The sequence below is a fragment of the Zygosaccharomyces rouxii genome, assembly GCF_000026365.1.
Source record: "Zygosaccharomyces rouxii strain CBS732 chromosome E complete sequence".
Taxonomy (NCBI): Eukaryota; Fungi; Ascomycota; class Saccharomycetes; order Saccharomycetales; family Saccharomycetaceae; genus Zygosaccharomyces; species Zygosaccharomyces rouxii.
This window is the reverse complement of record NC_012994.1, coordinates 623249-644932: the sequence shown is the minus strand read 5'-3', so window position 1 is coordinate 644932 and position 21684 is coordinate 623249. Positions and strand designations below refer to the sequence as shown.

Below are 21684 nucleotides of genomic sequence, written 5' to 3'. Positions count from 1 at the left end.
CAAGTTCATGCCATGCCTGAAAAATAATAATCTAACTATAAAGCTACGGCAGCATATCACTGATGGCCATAAAACTACGCTGCAGAATACTATCGGGAAATTTCCTGAATTCCTAATTTCTGGATTTATTATTTTCTATAAATTATTATAAACTACATTTGTAACCATCTATAATGCATACTCTTATGAGGCAAATTAATATTGTCAATTTAATTCTCTGCTATTTCCTCCACAGATGGACATGTACACATTAAATGCATGTCACCATAAGTATCGTCTAAACGTGCCACAACTGGCCAGAATTTAGACCCTTTTAACTGTGGTAATGGATATGCCGCTTGTTGTCTCGTATAACCTCTTGTATCCCAATCGTTTGCCAAAATTAAATCCTCAAGCGAATGTGGAGCATATTTCAACATTTGTCCCTCTGGCTTACCTTGTAAATAAGAATCAATCTCTGAGCGGATAGATATCATAGCATCCACAAATCTGTCAAGCTCTTCCAAATTTTCCGACTCTGTGGGCTCTATCATTAGAGTATGGGGCACTGGGAATGCAAGTGTAGGGGCATGGAATCCATAATCTTGGAGTCTCTTGGCAATATCAATAGCCTCCACACCTTGGGCTTTAAATTCTCTCAAATCGATGATAAATTCGTGTGCACAATGGTTTTTAGCAAATAGAATTTCATAATGGTTTTGTAAACGTGCGCGCATATAATTAGCATTTAGCATTGCAATTGCAGATGCATATGGCAAACCTTGTTGTCCCATCATTTTGATGTATGCGTAAGAAATAGGCAACACAAGGGCATTACCATAAGGTCCTGAAGAAACGCTATCAATAGCCTTACTGGATTTAATATCATCTTTACCATAGGTTATCATGTCCACAACCGGATGGCGCGGTAAATAGGGAGCTAAATGGGATTTGAGACAGATGGGAGCACCTGCTGGTCCACCACCACCGTGTGGGATAGCAAACGTCTTGTGTAAATTCAAATGACAAACGTCGGCACCCAAATCACCAGGTGAAGTTAGTCCCACTTGAGCATTCATGTTAGCACCATCCATATAAACTTGACCTCCGGCTTCATGGACCATCTCAATTGCACGAGTAAGGCCCTCTTCATATAAACCATAGGTAGATGGATATGTGATCATAATGGCGGCAAGTTCATGAGCATGTTTATCGATTTTCTTTTTCAAATCTTCCAAATCAAGGGATCCATCTGGAAGACAATTAAAGGAAACAACTTTTAGACCACACATTGCTGCTGATGCTGGATTTGTACCGTGAGCAGAGGTAGGGATCAAACATACACGTCTATGCAATTCACCAGTGTCTTCCAAAAACGCTCTAATGATTCTAAGACCGCAGTATTCACCAGATGCACCGGAATTAGGTTGTAAAGAAACCGCATCAAAACCAGTGATACTACATAGAGCATTTTCAAGGCTTGACATTAGCTGTGCGTATCCTTGAACTTGGTCTGTTGGTTGGAATGGGTGGATGTTCGCAAATTCAGGCCATGTTATAGGCAACATTTCCACTGTAGAGTTTAATTTCATAGTACAAGAGCCCAATGGGATCATAGAATTTGCTAACGACAAGTCTCTGCTTTGTAATCTGTGTAAATAGCGAAGCATAGCAGTTTCACTATGGTATAAATGGAAAACTTCATGAGTTAGAATGTCGTCTGTACGTGCTAATGTTGCTGGGAATTGTGGGACTTCTGATGGTAAATCTGCAGAACAAGTGAATAATTGAATCAAGTTCTGTAGGTCTTTTAATGTGGTGGTTTCATCTAGTGACAACGATACTGTTTTTTCATTAGGTGCGAATAGGTTGATGTTGTACTCATTAAGTGCCTTTTCAAGTACAGCACTTGCAGTTGTCGATTCATTAATTTCTATGGTTAAAGTGTCAAACCAGGTGTCATTGACCACATCGTGAGGTGAAGAAGTATTGATTTGATTTGCCAAAATGCTGGTCATACCGTAGATACGTTTGGCAATATTCTTTAAACCTTCCGGTCCATGGTAAACGCAATAATTGGCAGCCACGTTTGCCAAGAGCGCTTGCGCGGTGCAGATATTGGAAGTAGCTTTATCACGCTTAATATGCTGTTCTCTAGTTTGTAACGCTAGACGCAATGCAACGTTACCCAAACGGTCCTTAGACACACCCACAATTCTACCAGGGATACGTCTATTAAGGTGTTCCTGAACCGCAAAAAAGGCAGCATGAGGACCACCGTAACCAAGTGGTACACCAAACCTCTGTGAAGATCCCAATACGATATCAGCACCTAAATGTCCTGGTGCCTTTAAAAGAGTCAATGCCAATGGATCGGATGCTACTGAAAGCAAGGATTTATGTTGATGCAATACCTCCGCAAACTGCGTCAGAGTCTCTGGAGCTACTATAGATCCATCTGTAGCAGGATACTGGAGAAGACATCCACAAACGGCTTTATCATCCAACACTTTCAGTGAATTTTCCACGTTTCTAGTGTCGATTTCGGAAACTTCAATCCCTAAGGGTAAAGCTCTTGTATATACCACGCTTTTCGTTTGAGGATGTGATTTTGAATCAATCACGAACTTAGGCCTTTTGGCCCTGTGGAAATTATACGAAAGTAACATGGCCTCCGCGGCAGCAGTACCTTCATCTAATAATGATGCATTGGATACAGGTAAACCAGTCAAATCACTGATAACTGTTTGAAAATTTAACAGAGACTCCAATCTGCCCTGAGATATTTCTGGTTGATATGGAGTGTATGAAGTATACCATTCGGGACTCTCTAAGACATTTCTCATAATCACTGGCGGTAAAATGGTTCCGTAATAACCCTTACCAATGAAGTTTTTCACTTCGTATCGATTCTTATTGGCAAGTTCTTTCAAATGTTCTATCATTTCCATTTCAGAATAGCCTCTTTCAGGAGCCTCTAGTTCCAATGCACGCTTTTTAAGTACATTTTGAGGAACCACTGATTCAACAAAAGAATTTAGATCTTCAAATCCGACAGTCTTCAACATTTTTTCTAAATCTTTTGGAGATGGTCCTAAATGGCGTCTAGGAAATTCATCCAATGGCCTTTCCAAATCACTAGGTTTGGCTTCATACACTTTAGCATAATTGGAAGAAGTTACATTTGTTTGTAACCATCTCTTAACCGCCAAGGATGACCTGTAAGACCTACCAAGAGATCTGGCAGTACTACCAAGGATAGTAACTTGGTTCTTCAGCATTGAGATCTGTTATTTTGCCTTGGAGGACCCTTATAAACGAGCTCTGGCATGTATTCTTCCTATTCGATCTCTACCTCATCGCCTTTTATATCCTTAAGCCTTCCTTATCAGTAGTTGACTTCGCTTGGTTGTGAGGAGTCAGGAGTGGAAAAAAAAAAAAAAAAGGAGTTGACTCCCATGAGGAGTGACTCCTCTTGGGAGAACAAAGAAGTCAAAGGCAGATAAAAAGCTTGGCGGCTAACTACATGTACAAACAGACATAAACACTAATATACATACATTCATTCAAAAATGAACAGAAGATGACATTCATATTAGCGTATTACATTTCATAGTCTGACATTTTGAAACACGTTACCAGCAACACTACCGAACCAATCATCGCCCTGCGGCCTCCATACGATGTTGTTTACCTCTTGCCCACCGTTGGAATAGAACATCGATGGAGTATCCAGTGTGCGTAGCACATTTTTAGAGTTCCATTTGGCTACAGGATTGTTTTGTTGTTGCGAGTCCACGGCATGATCCGGATCTTGATCTGTAGGATGCCCCATAATATAGTTGTTTAAGTCCCAGTAGAGAACTTGGCAGTCATCAGCACATGATAAAAGTACGTTACGTTTGGAAGGATGCCATCTCATTTGGTTTACGGCCGCCGAATGGCCTTCCAATACAAGTACTGGTGAACCGGGATTACGCATGTCTAAGATTAGAACACGAGGGGAGTCTATTGCGAACGTAGCAATGACATTTGGATCAAACGGAGAAGGTTCCAGTCGCAGTAGTGGAACCCCTGTATCTGAATCCGCAGCTGAGGATGAACCAGCAGCAGTGGTAGGTTGTAAAGTCGCTGGAGAACTGGGAGGTTCGTAAATGATAGTACTATGTGCCAAACATCTTAAATCAAAGACACGCACACTACCATCACCACCACAACTGGAAAATAGTTGTGTAGTCTGTGTTAAAAATCTAACATCATATACTTCACTATCGTGTGCAATTAATTGAGTACGCACGTAATTACTACTCTGTAGATCCCAAACGATGCAAGTTGTATCGATGGAACTGGAAATCAGCAGATTTGGGTCTACAGGGTTCCAATGGAAAGATGTGATAGGTGGTAGTTCTCCAATGAGTCCTTGTTGTTGTTGTGGATTGGTCCGTATACTACCACTGCCGCCAGCGGCAGCATTCACCCTGGAGGCACCTTGTTGTTGTTTGTCGTATTTGCATAGAGAAAGGTTAATTTGTTCCTGTAGATTTCTCTCCTCTTCACAAAAGCTCCATATTCTCAACGAATCACTACACGTAGCAAATCTACGTGGATGTGTCATTGATGGTTGCCATTGAATAGTACTAACGGGGAACGTCACATTACATTCAGCCACCCGGTCCCATGAAAGAAGATCTCCCGAATGTAAAATATGCAAAGAATTCGTGCTACCATCCCTGTAGGATCCCAGACATACAAAGTCTTCATTGCTCCAGTCTAATCCGAAAAGAGGGTACTTTGCCTCATACTCGCATACAGGTTTAGTAAGTACAGGGGGTCCTGGACTTCTTAAAGGATGGAACGGTGAATAACCCGGGCTATAAGCCGGTTGGTTGTAATCAAATTGTGAATATTGAAGCGGTGAATACATTGGGGACCTAGAAGTCATATTAGCACTTGCACCGTTGTTACCGGTATTGATACCGGTACCACCGCTGTTGCTAGTACTACTTCCAAGGTTTGGATTCTGCATTAAGCCCACTCCACCATCGTATGCACCTGTCGCGTAGCTATTAGGCTGTCTCTGGAAGTTACCAAATGAGATAGAACTACGCTTTGATCCTCGAAATGGGTCCATCTCTTAGCGTTATATCTCTTTTAACTTCGGTTGTGAGTAGGAAGGGAGGAATTGAAGGAGCTAGTAAAGATCGCAATGGATAAGAATACTAATTGTCAATTCTCTTGTAATCCCTTAATTGAGCTTTATCTCATTTCGCATGTGAGCAAAGGAGTGTTTAACATCGCTTTAAGATGCTTCGAGGTTATCAAACTTGACTCCGGATAATGATTCTACAAAGAACTTGCCAAAAAATGCTTCTATAACGGTTGAAAAAAGTGGCATATGGTTCTTAAGGTCTTCAATGGGCTTTAAATGGGTCTCAAAAGCTAATACTGGGCGCTTAATCATCTAATATCAGCGGTTTCTATTGTAAAATGTCTTATCGTGTGATATGATCTGCAAATTTTGCAATGTTAAAGGTTCATCGAGGACCTATTGAAGACCACTTCAATGCTAGAAGATGAGAATTAGAAAAGAGGAAACAAGAAGCTGGAGGGATTGTGGTTGTTTGTGAGGTATACCGATGGCACGTCAGAATTTTTTGGGACTTGTGGTTTCCCAAGGTCGTATGCAAAAGACCGTTAAGGTTCGTGTAGAGACCAAAGTGTTTAACAGGAGGATCAATAAGGAATTGTTTAGAAGGAAGGATTACTTGGTCCACGATGAGGGCCAGATTTCTCGTGAAGGTGATTTGGTGCGTATTGAAGCCACTAGACCATTATCTAAGCGTAAATTCTTTTCCGTAGCTGAGATCATTAAGAACAAAGGTCAACAATTTGCCCTGTACGAATCACAAGCCAAGACACAAGTTGCCCAAGAGGAAACTCAAAAGACCCAAGATTTTCTTCAGAGGAGATCTGAACGTAAAGATTCCGGTGGTAGTGTGCTTTTACGTGATATTCGTGTAATCCAAGATGCCTTATCAAAGGGAGAGAGTCCACAAGAATTAGAAGAGATTAAAGCGCGCTATGGTGTTCAAAATTTCACTCCAGAGACCGTTAGACAGCTTTTACAATTAGATGTGACGAAATTCGAAGATCAATTGAAGGCGCAAACCTCACGTATCGATAGTGTCCAATTGCGTGTGCAACAATTGCTGGATGATGAAGCTAGCGCTAACCAATTCTTAAAGAGCCATGGTGTTGAAGATCCTGTTGCATTGAAAAAGAATATTAAGAAGAATATACTGAGGAAACACGTTCTTCAAGAACTGTAAAAAGAAAATTTGTAGAGATATTCCTGTATATATTTAAAAGATCCCACATCCTCTAGGCGGTGCCCAAGACACGACCATTACCACGAGTCTGTTGTGGAGGATCATTGTGAAGCGGCAGGGAAACATTGGGTTCAAACAACCATGAGTAATCCGTCCGATCGGTATCCTCTACTTCGACTTCTCTATAGTATTTCACAAAATGTGGAATCTTTTCAATGTAGGCATCAAGTTTAGTTTCAATTTTTTTGATTAACCAACCTGGTGGACTCAACTTACTAAATGCCTTTTCATTGGCACCAATTAAATATCCAATTGTCAGACCAGACAGATGTCCCCAGAAACTGGCATTTGGTATGATGAGAGTGATAAGTAACAGTAGGATCAATGGTGAAAGTGCCGTAGGGAAATGGTAGGGTGTTTGTAACACCTGAGTTCTTGGATTTGCTAGTGATGCTTTCCATGAAAAGTAACCTATTAAAGTGAAAAACCAACCGCTTGCGCCTGCCACACTTTCTTCTGGATATAATAGTTTACCGACAACACAGTACAATAATCCTGCAAATATAGCTGTCAAATTGAGTGCAACACCTGTATATACGGTACCATGTTGAGATTCAAACAAGTTCAGCGGACCCATTAATGAAAATAAATTGAAAAAAAGGTGAAGCCATGACAAATGAATTAGTGGGTAGTTTGATAAACGTCCTAGATTGAAAATGTTTTTAGGCGAGAGCACCATTCGATCTTCGAGGGAGATTACTTGCTCTAGCAGAAACACAAAAGTAAGGAAGACAGCTAAACCGGCGGTAAGAGCACAGAATGGTTTACCATTGGGCTTGACTATTGATTTCCAGTCAAACATAGTAACGATTCGATAGTCAATGGAGTGCGTTTGTTCTTTACCAGATGATTCCTTTCCCTGTATCACTTAAAAGACCTCTAACTTAAGGGGAAGTGAAAAAGTTTCCACTTGTTCAACTCAAAACCTCATCGCACAAGATATAGAGACCAAAAAGGATCGATGACACAAGGTTTCCAGACTGTTAAGAGGGCTAGAAAAGCTGGTACAGCTGTAGCTAAGTCAGCTGCAGCAGATCGACTATCAAATGTGAAGTTGAGCACAGAACAGGCCAACTTGAAACTCAAAATCATGGAATTTACAAGGGATCACCTGAAGTCTTATAAAAAAGGTGATAAGCCTGCGATGTTTGTGATCCAGGGTGATGCAGGTACTGGTAAATCTGTCATCTTAAACTCTTTGTTTAATGAAATTCAAAAGGCCAGTACTACATCAGGAGATGCATTATTGGGCACTTCGAATTATTTGATTGTTAACCATCCGGAGATGTTAAAACTTTACTTAAATATTTGCAAAAAGTTTCCCTACATCTCGAGAAGCTGCTTGGAACGTCCTACATCTTTGATCAACAAGCTGCAGAAGGATCATTCCTTGGCGGATGTTGTCATTGTAGATGAGGCACACTTGTTGGCGACTTCCAAGGATGCTTTTAAGAGATTTTATGGTCAAAACCATTTACAAGAGTTGATGGAGCTTGCTAAAGTGTTGATCATTGTCTATGATGAAAAACAGGCCTTGAGAATGGGATGCTTTTGGGATGAAGGGTCCGGTAATGGTGCTAATTTACAAACGTTCTACGATCAAGTTCCTGATGAACGTAGGGATTGGTATAGACTGAAGCAACAGTTCCGTGTCGCTGCACCTCCAGACGTCTTACAATGGATTGAAGACATTAGTGTCAAGGGAATTATACCCAAATATCCACAAAAATCTGAACAATTCGATTTTAAAATCTGGGATGATTGCGGCGCTATGTTCGAAGCATTAAAGGAACATGATACTAATCTTGGTCAATGTAGAATGTTGGCCACTTACGATTTCCCCTACAGACTTGACGGTAAAGATTATTACGTTACTTGTGGTGATAATTTCAAAGTTCGTTGGGATCGTTATACTCCCAAGTCCGTCTTACCTTGGAGTGAAAGACCCGATACCATCGATGAGGTTGGTAGTGTCTATACTATCCAAGGTTTTGATTTGAAGTATGCCGGTGTTATCCTTGGTAGATCTATTGGTTATGATGCTGAAAACGACTGTATCAAATTGAAGCCAGAGATGTACGATGACCATGCTGGATTCACCAAGAAGAAGAATATTAAAGACGCTGCTATGGTCGAGAAAAAAATTATCATGAACAGCTTAAACGTCTTGTTGACTAGAGGTGTTAATGGTTTGTATGTATACGCATGGGACCCTGAACTTCGTCAAAGATTGGCAGAATCACGTAAATGAATGATATATTTTATAGAATACAGTACACGATGCAATGATAAAAGCCATGCTAATCTTTTTTAATTCTAGCAGCTTGTCTTCTCTTACTGATGGCTTCCCAAGTTATACCACCGAATACAATGCCAATACCGATCCATTGCAGCGGCATAACTTTCTTGCGAAAGACGAAAATACTCAAAACCATAGAGATCATTTTTCTCGTAACGGTAATCGTTATCAATGCCAGTGATCCATAGTGCTCCAATGTGAAGAAGATAAAGCATTGTCCCACGGCACCACATATGGCATATGTAAGTAAATACTTCCATATTTCACCATCTAATGACAACATGAATTTAGCCATATCCACTTGTAACCTGTCGAATGTGAATAAATAACCTAAATTCCATACCACAATAAACATGTTTAGGGCAAACATCATATGGGCACCGGTAATCGGTTTAGAAGCATCCTTGCGGCTATTGGCCTTGAGCATTTTATCCTGAGATGCATTAGTGACACCATCCAGGAAGAGACTGACCACAAGTAGTGCATATCCGTGGAGTGAGAAGGCATCATCACCGTTTGTCTTTTGCTTGCCGCCGGATCCACCAAAGCTAAACACTGCTACACCTAGACTGACGAGCACTGCAACGAGCCTTTTCTCCTTTGAAATACTTGTACGATAGAGCAGCAAATGAATCAATAGTACGGGTAGCATCTTACAGGATTTTGCCAACATATAGGTTAGAAAGTCCACGTATTGTAAAGAATATGTCGCTAGCGGGCCTGAACAACTCTGTGATAAAGAAATCATTGCTAGTGATTTACCGTGATCCTTAACGAAATTCACTGGTCCATACCCACATTTCTTCCATTTCAAATATCCTAAACCAACAATCATGGCAACAGCTGCCTGTACAGCTGCCACTACACTTGGTGCCTGAAATTGGTGCTGGCTATTGGGCCAAAACTTAGTGGTTAGAGGTTCTTGCACCAGAGCCCATGTCAAGAAGCTTGAGTAGATACCTGCAGCACATATAAACAATGCCAATACGCCTCCACTCATGACTCTTTATCCATCTCTCTAGCTGTCCCTCGAGTGTTGGTTTAGAAGCAAACATCGCTTTTTGTCAAGATAAACCATCGATGTCGATGCGATCTCTTCCTCATTACATATAATAAAGAATGGGTATTATCAAATTAGTCGAGGAAGTAAAAGCTGGTTAGCCAATTGGTAATTGGGTCAATTGGACCTTTCGGCGGCTATAATTTACCATATATCGTTGTATCGGTCAGATCACGTGGTTACTTTTTTCGCAGCATTTGACTGAAAATTTTCTTCAATTTGGCAACTTACACATACAACAACTCAAAATACAGGTAAATTATCCTTTGAAAGTGATACTGCTAGGACTCAATGGGTGTATATTCGCCATTATTAGCCACCTACGGTGTGCGTGTTGATCAATTGCTCGAAACTGTGCAAGATTTCGTCAGGTACCATGATAAATTGAACAAGAAATTGCAAAAATTAAGACACAGATGTCAGTTGACAACCAGGGATACGAAAAAGTATCGTACCAAGGAAAAATATAGCAAGCTCAGCTCTGATGATTATGATGAGAATTCAAAGCTTTACGGTGTCGTTGTATTGTTGCATGCGGAGAGAGATTTAGCATTAGCAGAGGTCCTAAAATTGAGAGCTCGTCAAAGAGGTAAAATGAAGAAGAGTGAACGTAAGGTGGTCTCTACCAGACTTAAGAGGGCAATGCAAACATCTGAGAAGTTGGTAGCGTTGACTACAAATGAATCCCAGTGGATTACCCGTGTGCAGTACTTGGTATACGAGAAATTGGCTCGTGCTGAGTACTTAACCCACGGTAAACAACAAAGGCATAAGGATAGTAAGAAAATCTCTAAAGAGTTGGCATTATCCTTCGCTGCACTAAAGTATCTGGAACAGGCCTCCGTTATAACTGATAGTGTGGTAGAATTCTTACATGCCAAATACGAATACACTTTGAAACAGCATGCAGATGGAGCCTTCTCTTCAACTGAATTGCACAATTTCGTTGTGGAAAAGGTAGAGGAAGCAAGTCAAAATGGTGATGAAATGGTTAAACTTTTAGTGGAAAATGGTTACAAACCCCAAAAGCAAGCTAGTGAAGCTGGTACGTCTTTCAAAGAGATCCAATGGAGAGCGTTTACTGCTAAAGTATACGACCCGCAGGTGGAAGAACTGATTGCGGAATCAAAGTCTGTAACAGTCAAAAGTGCGCCTGATTACGATACGAAGCTCCTCAAATGGCAACAAGCTCTTGAAATACAAGAATCACGTATTGCCTCGCAGGATGAAGACGAAGAAGATGAAGCCGACAACCAGGAGAACGATCAAATTCTTTTGGCATACATCAAGTATAACGCTCTTTTCACATCTGTTCTGCGTGATAACTATTTGTTTGGTCAACTGTGGCAACAATGGACCAAATTGGGTACCGCGATGGCATCTCGTTTGACAAAAAGTAAGGAAATTGAACGTATTGTAAAGAATTTACAAAAGTATCTGCAGGATATCATGGAGTTGCCAGGTGTTTATCGAGATGACGAATTGACAGAACAATTAGAATTGAGTAAATTATACTTCCAGTTAACCTATACTTCAGGTTGTCTTGGTGGACTCTATCAGCTTAAAGGAAGATATTTGGAATCATTAGCTCTACATGTGGATGCTCATCAAAAATTAGAGGAAAGACTTACGGAAATGGGTAATTTCCAGGATATCTTGATACCTCTCGAAGTCCTGTCTCATAAGAAGATCGAGTCTCTGCAGCAGTTAATCAAGGCAGGCTGGAAAAGTGTGGTCTCGTTGGCTGAATACGAAAAGCACTTGAAAGTGCAAGGCCAAGCCGCTCACCAACCTACTCTAATTGAAAAATTGGATACCGGCAGAATCATACCATCAGACGTTAAATTGTCTAACATTTTCCCACTAAGACCGAAATTAAGACCTGTGCCAAGCAAACCAACTTTATTCGATCTAGCCTTCAACTACATGGATTATGCCGGTGAAGGTTCGGAATCTGCTTCAAGCTGGACGACTCAGAGATCAGAACCCGCTCCTGCTTCAAATAATGGAGACGATAATAACAGTAATACGAATAAAAAACGTGGATTTTTGGGACTATTTGGTCGTTAGAGAAGAACTAATGCAAACTAAAAATGAAATGAATTGAAATGAAATGAGATAAAAATCCTGTATGTAATAGTTTTTGCTTATTTTTTTTTTTTGTTTTCGTATCTAATATATTGTATTTTCTACTACTATTACCATATATTGTCGCCGCGAAGCATCGTATATAAATCTGCCAATCAACTACAGTTAGCACAAAGGAATCAGAAGACACATGTAGAGGACGATCTAGCCATGTTTAAGAATCCCTTCAAACAAGACTGCACCTGTTGGATTTGTCTAGAGGAGTCTAATTTTGACTCAGCATGGATACGTCATGAATGCGGTTGTAATCTTCAAGTGCATAAGTTATGCTATTTGCATTGGCTTTACAGTATCAATAGGAATTATATTTCAAGAAATCTAGTCACAAAGAATTTTAATCTGGTTACTGAAGATGATTTGAAACGCACAATCTGTTATTTAGTGGATGGTCACAGGAATTTACATAGGGAAGTTTCGCTATCTGAGTTCTTAAATACTCTTCCCTTTATAAGGTCTAAAAGTAATGAGCCCATGTCTTCATCTGTGGGTATAATGAGTCTTTTGGGAATAAATTATACAATTTCTTTTCGAATTGTAAGAAGCCCTATGGCATTGCCAGTGGAATTTGCTGACTGTCCTCAGTGCAAAAACCATGTTGTTAACCAACAAATAACCTTTACAAGTCGTTCATTCTTCTTGGCAATTTTCTATTGGACTAAATCAGTTATTAGGAATACTACTATTGCACTTACTTTGGTACTTTCAACTCTAAATATTGGAAAATGGTGGTTCAAGATTGGTCTTTGGCAGTTAAGATGTATTTTCCCGGAAAATGTACTTCGAGTCATTTTAGATATTAGTACCACTAGGGCTCTAAATGTTTATGGTGAGACCATGAATGGCCTTGTAAGCATTCCACAAATGACCAGGTTTCTAATCTTTGGGTTTCCCGTGTGTTTGATGGGGGTCAGATCATCCTACCCGACTCTGAATAGATTTAGGTGGTTGTATACCTTGGTGCTGTCAGTTCGTGCTGGTCACTACGATCCAAAGGCTACGAGATTACTTTCAAGAACTCTGACTACCTGTAACATTTGCATGTTACTGAATTCAGCGGTGATCACTCCATTCTTATCCAGATATTACGAGTATTTGGTTAAAGCTGTGACTCCCTATTTCTGTCCCATTGATAAAAGCTTAGATGTATTCCCCTCACAGGGTTACGGTAATGTGATCATAAAGACCTCGTGGTACGATGTTCTCTTTGAATCAATAGTTTGGCCTGCTTTTGGTAGCCTGGTGGGCGGTAAATTGTTCGATGCCGTGACATGGATACAAAGAGAGTTTGGATTAAACTGGACACCTTCCTGCTCCCCCAACGATTGTAGGATGGTCTTCAATTTTGTTGGTTGTGGCCTAACAGCTGTTGCAAGGCAGTTACTGAATATGTGGGCTAGTCATATGAGAGCAAAGGAGTTGAAACAGCTTCAAGAAAGTATCGAAGAAAATACCCAATAATAACGATGAAACATGAAACATGTTAATAACAGGATTATATTATTACCTAAACAAATTACCAACGAAAAAGAATTACACAACAATAATATACATATATTTTGAGCACATGGTCTCAACTATTTCCTCCCAAGTATCTCCGGAAAATCCATTTATTGTCCCTTTTTCAAGAAAACGTCAATTATTAATTTTAGCAGTTGAGCTGTGTTGATGGAAACCTTCTTGTTCAACAATTGCCATGTCTCAACTTTTGATCCAACTTGCGTTCCCAATAGATCTCTAAAACTAAATGAATCAACACCTTCTAAATTCTTCTCAAAACCCTTACGCCTATCTAATAATTGAATCCCATACACTGCTCCGTCTGAAGTCGATATTTTGAAATTGATGTCAGGGAATTTTGGACCACTTGATCCAAATACTTTTACCTTCTGTTCAGCTAGATTCTCACTCTCAATGGACTTTATAACACCTTTTTCGTAGAGTTGTCTAGTAGTCCATTTGAACTTCATGGTACCCTCGATTTTATCGGATTTTCTTGTTTGCACCTTCTTATAAGCACCTTTCAAATTGTCTAGAGCGCTCCTATGTCCGGGATTGAAGTCTCTCGATTTTAGCATATCTCTAATTGCTTGGTTGACACATGTCCTTAAGTTAGTCAATGTCTTTTCAAATTGTTTGTTGATCTTGGCGACTCCTTTCAAAGTTTCCTGCGTCAAATGGAGCTCTTCAGTAACATAATCAATTGCATAGTGGGGATTTTTGATGGTATTGGCAATATCGTTCAAGAAGTTTTGCAGTTGGTTACTGTTGGTTTTAATAATTCCAGATCGTTCAAGTTCTTTCAATTTTTTTAAAGTGGAACTCTTCATGTTGAAATATTTGGGAGACTGTAACGCCTTGATCATAGGATCATTTTTAATACCAGGATTGGCACACATCAATTTTATGAAATTGGGTTCATCCTGCGGGAGGACAGTGCTAACTACAAGATCGGATAAATTGGTTTGCACATCTTCAATCTGCATCATATAAACCATGGAACGCTTCACTTGGTCATAGACCTTTCTCATACGGTCGTCGCATACTAAAAATCTGTAAGCAGAAGCAGTTAAATCTAATACTATTCTGCCACTCTTCTTAAAGTCTCTGGAAGTTGGACTTTTCTCTAAAATTTCATGGATCACATCATCATCCGGGAACTCTAGCAAGTATTCCCTAAACTTCATGCTTATCACAAGGACTTTTTCAGTGAGAATTTCCAATTGTGGACTTGCGGTTACCATATCTCTGTAAACCAAAGTATCAGCTTCTTGCTCGAAAACCGGATCTAGAATGATGTTGAATAACAATTCCCGCATCTGTATGTTAATTTCATCCGCGTATTGGTTTAGAGGATCATAATAACCATTGAATTTCCCCAACCCGAAGACAATTTCAATGGCCCTCATAAAGCTGTGCAACTTTCTGTCCAGGTTTGGTGATTCATCAGCATCAAACCCATAAAGGCTCCTGTTTTCCATATATTCAAAAATAAAGGAATTGACAAGAACAATAGAAATGGATCTCAATGTTCCAATTTCATCCGTATTTTTGTCGGCGGCACAAGTGAACATTTTACTGGCAATAAATCTTACCTCTAATGGAATCTCTTTGAGCTTTCTGGTAAAGATTTCGGCCGTCATTTCTACAGAATGCCAGAGATTTCTCAGGTTTTCAATGAATTTGATTTTGGTTTTTTCGTCTTCAATGGCTTCTGAGCGACTCAATGGTTCCGTATGGTGAATATCCTTGTAAATAACTAATGGATCACCTTCAAAATTAACCCTTGGATTATTGATGTACTTTAACAATGGTTGGAATATGCTGAAAACTTCAGGGTACTCACGTCTCAAAAATGTTCTCAGCATTCTATTCCAAAATCTATCGGGTTTGGTCAGATATTGTTGCATTGAGCGAGCTTCTATCACTTCCTGTTGCAAAATGTCAGCAAGTACCCGTATGAAATAAATCTTTTCTCTTCTGCCCATTCTTTGATTAACAGTGCTAAAAGACACATACATGTTCTTCTCAACAAAAACAGGTTCAAAGGTGTAGAGAATCTTCCAATAAGAAGGGTCAACTTGGAGTAGGAAAAATAATTTTTCATAAGTTGGATATCTGCAGAGTGGTATATCCATCCCGCTGAGCTCCTTTGTGAGCCCACTGGTTAATCCGAATTTCTCAAGTACATTTCCAGTGTCTAATTGTTGTCTTATGTTCTTTTCAAAAGTTTCTTTTTTCAAATTCTCTGAATCCAGTTGGGCTTGGCAGGCTTCTAGTTTATCTTGATTTTCCTCGATGGTTCCAGTGTTATTGAGTAAGTATGCATATTTCTTAACGTGTTTTATGTGTGGATTTGGGTGATGCAATAAATCGAAAAACGATTCCCTTTGAATGAAAGTTCTGATTTTACTTTGAATAATTATCACTGAACGTTCATTACGTTTGAAATACTTTTCCCTCTCGTCAAATTTCGAACGTAAAAGGAATCCTTTTACATGTGCTTGGAATTGGTCCAGATGGTAGTATTCAATGATATCATCCACCAAATCTAGGGTATAGCGTACCAAGACACCCCTTACAATTCCTTGTAAGGGCCTCACATTCGCAAAGTCTGGATCATCATCGTACAGAACATCGAGGAGGGATTCACGTAACTTGCGGCCTCTCAACATTCCAGATAGTCGCTTAAACACACGGTTCTTAGCTTCAGCGTCGTAAATCAAATCGTAGACCGAATTGCGAACATTGGCACCACGAATTCTTTCTTGAAAGTCCTTGAGTTGTGATAGTGCCTTGTCGCTGAAATGGTGAGCGAACAGAAAGTGTCTTCTATAGAGTAGACCTCTACAGGAACCTTGAAATTTCTGGAAAGCTATAGCCTTTGACGACAACGATCTAGACGTACCTTTCACATGATTTCTACATCTCTTACCTTGTATCCAAGACTGTAGCTTTCTCAAAGGAGCATCAGACACATTTCTATCATAAAGCTCTTGATTAACTCTTTTCCTGAGGCGAGAACCCCGGAATATATTCTGTAATGCTTCAATCTGAGCCGTCTTACGATAAATCTTAAGTTTCAATCTATCATTTCGAGACTTTATGCGACTGGACCTAAACAATGCTTGTAGTTTAGTTAAGCTCACCTCTTGGTCATCTGTTAGATTTATAGAAAAGCGTTGAGGGATACCAACTCTTCTCTTGTTACCACGAATGATAGATTGGAAACGAAGCACTTCCTTTTCAAATAGTTTTAAAAGTCTCGATTGAATACGCATATCAAAACGTGCATTGGCTCCGCGGCATATGCTTTGGATGTGTATGACTTTGTCCAAAAATTCCATCTCCGTCATTCTCTTCTTTCTCTGAGGGGAATAAGACACAGGCTCATATTTGTAAGTCTGATAAAAATCAATTCCTCTTTCTCTGGCTTGGCTTCTTCTCACGTAGAAATCAGTATCATAAGTTAGGTATCTGGATATTGTAGGAGAGTAGTAGGAAAAGCTAGTACTCTTCAGAGGGCTGTACTCCAAATGGGGTGGTCGAGATACTATGTCGCTATCGGCTGGCCTTAGGTATGGGGACCGGAGATGATCGCTTTCTGTTGGTCTGAAGCTTTGAGATCTGATAGGCGATGTGCTGCTGTAATCTCTGCGATCCGTTGTTGGTGAAAAATAAAGAGAACCAGTTTCACTAGATGGGGGAGACAGTTTAATGGATTCCAACTTTTGCCTAGTTCTCCTCACAGGTGTACTAACTGAATGTTCAAATTTGAGTGGTTCATCAGATTCTTTAAGCTGTTTTGGTTCTGGTTCTGGGGTAGTTATTTTTACTGACTCTGAATCCGCTGGCTCCTCTAGTTCTTCCTGTTCCTCTGGTTTTGCCGGAGTCGATGATTTCATCATAAAAGAGGGTTCATCCTCAGGCTCAGGTTTAAGTGTGGGTTGACTCTTGGCATCTGCAAGACGATTTTTGGGTTTAGGTGTCTCTGGTTCAGAAGAGGGTTCGCTAGTCTCCACTGTACTGAAATCTTGAATAAGACCACCACCTGTAGGCGCTGTAGCTTTTTTCCCAACGGTGGATTTTACAGAATTGACATTTAAGGATTTGAAATCACGGATTCTTGGCCACGTCTTCTTACATTTCCTAATATCATCCTTGCTGAAATTTACCTTTCCGGAAAGATTTTCGATAATTGGAGTCTTCGTAGGCCATTTTTTATTAATCATGGTGATTAAAATGTAAAGGGTTTCAAAAACCTGCGGTAAATCTTGTTTGTTGTAAAGGTCTTGTAATTCAAATCTGAAGGAATTGGGGAGCCCAACATGGTCGACCAAACTGAAAAAAGCATTGATATTTTGAGTATGCTTAAATTGTAATCTGTTACCAGCAGGGAAAACACTTGGAGCTAAATCTGGATTGATCTTCTGTGTCACTGTAGCTAGATAGACACCATTTCTCAGACAATCACCTGTACTCAAGTCTACTTCGGAAGGTAGATCTTCACCAATAACACGTTCAATCCACTGTTTAATTTCAGCCACTCTGCATAAGAACTCGTAGTAACCTTTTTCTTCCCTAGTCAAATCAGACGTGTTGACATTGCTACTAGATCTACTGCCGCCACCGCCATTGATACCCTGGTTGACTTTATTACCACCGAACTTCAATTGATTGGGAGACTTTGAAGATTTCAGTCCACCAGCAGCCGCCATAAATGGGTTTTTTTCGTTCAAAGAACCATTCTTAGCATTGCCAACGTTCTCCTTGTCCTGATTGTCAACATTAGGTTTACTCCTAGAAGCCCCTTTCAAGTTATGGAAAGAGTTCAGTCTTGATTGAGAGGTAGTTCTCAACTGCGGGGGAGGTTGTAAAGAGCTATCATTTGCGAGATTCTTGACGTAACGATCTAAGACGCTGCCCTTACCAGGTGATCCTACGCTACTCGTCATCGGGCAGTTACACCTGTTAAATAAGAGTTTGTACTTAGTTATTGAAGTTCTGTAATGTAATTAGAAACAGTGAAGTTTAGTGAATGGGAGCAGCATGTTCTAAAACTTCTAATCCCATTGAGTTTCAAATCTTCTCTTCGATGTTGATGTTTACATTTTGCTTCAAATGGAAATATCATGAGATGGAAGTCATAAAGTTGCAATCAATCAATTGACCCAATTGTTCATTAAATACCCAATTTGATCATGTTTACCACCAATCTTCTAACGATACAAATGTATAATTACGTTGCTCTTCTTGCGTCAGTGCTAAATTGTCGAATTCTTGGATAGTAATCCAAGGTTCGCAAACCTCATGAAAAACGCATTCTCTACAACGTTCCATAACTATTCTTTGAGGAGCTTGAGATGGTCTAATCATGAGCTTGCACCCTTTCAAATCGTGCAATCTTAATTGGGTTTCTCTACCGGTATGAATGTAGATGGAACAATCGTTACAATTAGAGATGATAATACTCCCCTCACGGAAGGTTGCTTCGTAGAGATTAATAGTACACGATTGTAAATCTTTGAAAGTTAATGACCCAGTGTCGTTGATAAAGTGAGTTCCTATGATTGTGCATTTTTGTAAGTTTTCATAAGTAGCAGTAGCTTGTACTATATTGAAATCTTGATTTGATACCATTTGAGATTGAGTAATACGTTCGTTACTTGTCACCTTCTTGGATCTATTCTGAAATAATCTGGGTTTAGGTTTCTTCTTAAATTGAAGTTTAACTACTTGAGGTGGAACCCTTGCATTGATATTCTTGAGCAGTTCGTCTAACTCCTTAGAATATTTTTGTAAATCATGGGGGGCTAACTCCTTGGAAATTTGATTTAGCTGATTCTGTAGTTCAAGGGCATTTCCCCGTAACGTTTCAGTGCTCTCGTGGTTTGCTAACCTTTCCTCTAAGCCAGTCTTACTCTTCAGAAAGGATTCGACAGACATACCTGTTTTGATTCCTGATAATTACAAGTATTAAAGCTTTAGGTAACGCAACGATAAATTCTATTTTATACAGGTGCAACGTATATTATATATGTTTAATAAGTAAAACCTACCGGTAAAAAAACTACAGATCTTTATTCCTATTGGATCGAGATGAATTTGCTTAGTCAACTTCTTCCATCTCAGTGTCAGCTGGTACTTCAGATGGAGCTTCAGTGGAAGCAGCAGCTTCTGGAGCAGCTTCTTCTTCTTGTTCTTCTTCATCAATGTTTAGACCCAAGGAAATTAGTCTGTTAATTCTCTTAGCAAAAGAGGATGGGTCTTCTAAACTGAAACCAGAGGTCAATAGAGCGGTTTCATACAACATGTTAGTCAAATCCTTAACAATTCTGTCGTTAGCACCACCTTCTTCAACTCTCTTTTTCAATTCTTTGGTGATTGGAGATCTTGGAGAAATTTCAAAGATCTTCTTAGAGGACATGTAAGAAGACATAGAAGAATCTCTCAAGGCTTGAGCCTTCATGATTCTTTCCATGTTAGCGGACCAGCCGAATTGTCCGGTTCTGATGGCAGCAGGAGCATCGATCAATTTCTCAGAAACAACAACCTTTTCCACTTGTTCACCTAGAATTTGTTTTAGAGCAGCGGTCAAACCTTCGTATTGTTTCATTTCTTCCTCTCTCTTCTTCTTTTCTTCTTCACTTTCTTCTAGTTCGAAGTCCTTGGTGACATCGACAAGAGTCTTACCTTCAAATTCCTTCATTTGAGTGAAAGCATACTCATCGATTGGATCAACTAGGAACAAAACTTCGAAGTTCTTAGCCTTTAGAGCATCCAAAAATGGAGATTTTTCCACAGCCTTCATGGATTCACCAGTGATGTAGTAGACGTTCTTTTGATGTTCAGGCATTCTAGTGACATAATCGGTCAAAGAAGTTTGCTCGTCAACAGACTTGGTAGAGTTGAAACGTAGCAATTTAGCCAAAGCAGGTCTGTTTTGAGTGTCTTCGTGAATACCCAATTTGATGTTCTTACCGAAGGCTGAGTAGAACTTGTCGAATTGTTCAGAGTCTTCAGCAATTTCGTTGAAGGCTTCAATCAATTTCTTGACGATGTTCTTTCTGATGACCTTCATGATCTTGTTTTGTTGTAACATTTCTCTGGATAAGTTTAGTGGCAAATCTTCAGAGTCGACAACACCCTTGACAAAGCCCATCCATTCAGGGATCAAATCTTCAGCTTCATCAGTGATGAAAACACGACGAACATAAAGTTTGATGTTGTGCTTCTTCTTCTTGTTTTCGAACAAGTCAAATGGAGCTCTCTTTGGAATGAACAAGATAGCCTTAAATTCTAATTGACCTTCGACAGAGAAATGCTTCACGTATAGAGGATCTTCCCAGTCATTGGAGATGGACTTGTAGAACGCATTGTATTCTTCTTGAGAGATTTCAGATGGGTTTCTAGTCCACAATGGCTTAGTCTTGTTCAATTCTTCTAATTCCTTAACTTCTTCCTTAATCTTCTTGGTTTCTTCTTGCTTCTTTTCCTCTTCTTCATCAACTTCTTCCAATTTTGGTTTCTTGTCATCTTCACCTTCCTTCTTTTCCTCATCCTTCTTTTCTTCCTTCTTTTCTTCTTCGGTTAATGGAACATCCTTCTCAACTTCCTTGGTGACCATAAGTTGAATTGGGTAAGAAACGAATTCAGAGTGTCTCTTGACGACTTCCTTAATTCTCTTTTCTTCCAAGTATTCTAATTGGTCATCCTTCAAGAATAGCCTTAGAACGGTACCTCTACCCAATCTTTCGTTATCGGTATCCAAGGAAACAGTGAAAGAACCACCAGCATTGGATTGCCAGATGTATTGTTCATCGTCGTTGTGCTTAGAAATAACTTGAACCTGGTCTGCCACCAAAAATAAAGAATAGAAACCAACACCGAATTGACCAATCATAGAAACATCTGCACCGGCAGATAGAGCTTCCATAAAGGCTTTAGTACCAGACTTGGCAATAGTACCCAAGTTGTTGATCAATTCAGCCTTGGTCATACCAATACCAGAATCTCTGATTTCCAAAACTTTTTCCTCAGGTCTTGGAGTGATTCTAATGAACAATTCTGGTTCGGTTTCTAATTGCTTGGCATCAGATAGAGCCTGGTATCTAATCTTATCCAAAGCATCAGAAGAGTTGGAGATCAATTCTCTTAAGAAAATTTCCTTGTTAGAGTAAACAGTGTTGATGATCAAACTCATCAACTGAGTAATCTCAGCTTGAAATTCAAAAGTTTCAGAAGACATGGTCGGCGGCTGGACTTGTGTGTAATTGATGCTGGAACGGTTTTCGTAAGTTTACCTTCCTAGA

The 21684-nt window shown here is 39.7% G+C and overlaps 11 protein-coding genes across 11 annotated transcripts; 4 read left to right on the top strand and 7 right to left on the bottom strand.

Annotated features, from left to right (window-relative positions):
• Positions 1-209: 209 nt before the first annotated feature.
• GCV2 (glycine decarboxylase subunit P) lies at positions 210-3260 on the bottom strand (the record flags this gene model as incomplete). Its single annotated transcript, XM_002499237.1, has 1 exon — positions 210-3260. The coding sequence occupies one exon, from the start codon at positions 3258-3260 to the stop codon at positions 210-212; it is 3051 nt and encodes a 1016-aa protein (XP_002499282.1).
• A 329-nt stretch (positions 3261-3589) lies between these two features.
• ZYRO0E08184g (uncharacterized protein) lies at positions 3590-5110 on the bottom strand (the record flags this gene model as incomplete). Its single annotated transcript, XM_002499236.1, has 1 exon — positions 3590-5110. The coding sequence occupies one exon, from the start codon at positions 5108-5110 to the stop codon at positions 3590-3592; it is 1521 nt and encodes a 506-aa protein (XP_002499281.1).
• Positions 5111-5615: 505 nt separating this feature from the next.
• MRPS17 (mitochondrial 37S ribosomal protein uS17m) lies at positions 5616-6308 on the top strand (the record flags this gene model as incomplete). The annotated part of the gene is made up of 1 exon (XM_002499235.1): positions 5616-6308. One exon carries the CDS (start codon positions 5616-5618, stop codon positions 6306-6308), a length of 693 nt encoding a protein of 230 aa, XP_002499280.1.
• Positions 6309-6360: 52 nt separating this feature from the next.
• On the bottom strand, positions 6361-7170 carry RBD2 (putative rhomboid protease RBD2; the record flags this gene model as incomplete). The annotated part of the gene is made up of 1 exon (XM_002499234.1): positions 6361-7170. The coding sequence occupies one exon, from the start codon at positions 7168-7170 to the stop codon at positions 6361-6363; it is 810 nt and encodes a 269-aa protein (XP_002499279.1).
• Positions 7171-7329: 159 nt separating this feature from the next.
• On the top strand, positions 7330-8619 carry ZYRO0E08118g (uncharacterized protein; the record flags this gene model as incomplete). Its single annotated transcript, XM_002499233.1, has 1 exon — positions 7330-8619. One exon carries the CDS (start codon positions 7330-7332, stop codon positions 8617-8619), a length of 1290 nt encoding a protein of 429 aa, XP_002499278.1.
• Positions 8620-8668: 49 nt separating this feature from the next.
• On the bottom strand, positions 8669-9667 carry HUT1 (UDP-galactose transporter HUT1; the record flags this gene model as incomplete). The annotated part of the gene is made up of 1 exon (XM_002499232.1): positions 8669-9667. The coding sequence occupies one exon, from the start codon at positions 9665-9667 to the stop codon at positions 8669-8671; it is 999 nt and encodes a 332-aa protein (XP_002499277.1).
• Positions 9668-10018: 351 nt separating this feature from the next.
• SRP68 (signal recognition particle subunit SRP68) lies at positions 10019-11797 on the top strand (the record flags this gene model as incomplete). Its single annotated transcript, XM_002499231.1, has 1 exon — positions 10019-11797. The coding sequence occupies one exon, from the start codon at positions 10019-10021 to the stop codon at positions 11795-11797; it is 1779 nt and encodes a 592-aa protein (XP_002499276.1).
• A 228-nt stretch (positions 11798-12025) lies between these two features.
• On the top strand, positions 12026-13333 carry ZYRO0E08052g (uncharacterized protein; the record flags this gene model as incomplete). The annotated part of the gene is made up of 1 exon (XM_002499230.1): positions 12026-13333. One exon carries the CDS (start codon positions 12026-12028, stop codon positions 13331-13333), a length of 1308 nt encoding a protein of 435 aa, XP_002499275.1.
• Positions 13334-13482: 149 nt separating this feature from the next.
• On the bottom strand, positions 13483-18327 carry IQG1 (Iqg1p; the record flags this gene model as incomplete). Its single annotated transcript, XM_002499229.1, has 1 exon — positions 13483-18327. The coding sequence occupies one exon, from the start codon at positions 18325-18327 to the stop codon at positions 13483-13485; it is 4845 nt and encodes a 1614-aa protein (XP_002499274.1).
• A 250-nt stretch (positions 18328-18577) lies between these two features.
• CIN2 (GTPase-activating protein CIN2) lies at positions 18578-19318 on the bottom strand (the record flags this gene model as incomplete). Its single annotated transcript, XM_002499228.1, has 1 exon — positions 18578-19318. One exon carries the CDS (start codon positions 19316-19318, stop codon positions 18578-18580), a length of 741 nt encoding a protein of 246 aa, XP_002499273.1.
• Positions 19319-19481: 163 nt separating this feature from the next.
• Positions 19482-21620, bottom strand: HSP82 (Hsp90 family chaperone HSP82; the record flags this gene model as incomplete). Its single annotated transcript, XM_002499227.1, has 1 exon — positions 19482-21620. One exon carries the CDS (start codon positions 21618-21620, stop codon positions 19482-19484), a length of 2139 nt encoding a protein of 712 aa, XP_002499272.1.
• Positions 21621-21684: the final 64 nt, after the last annotated feature.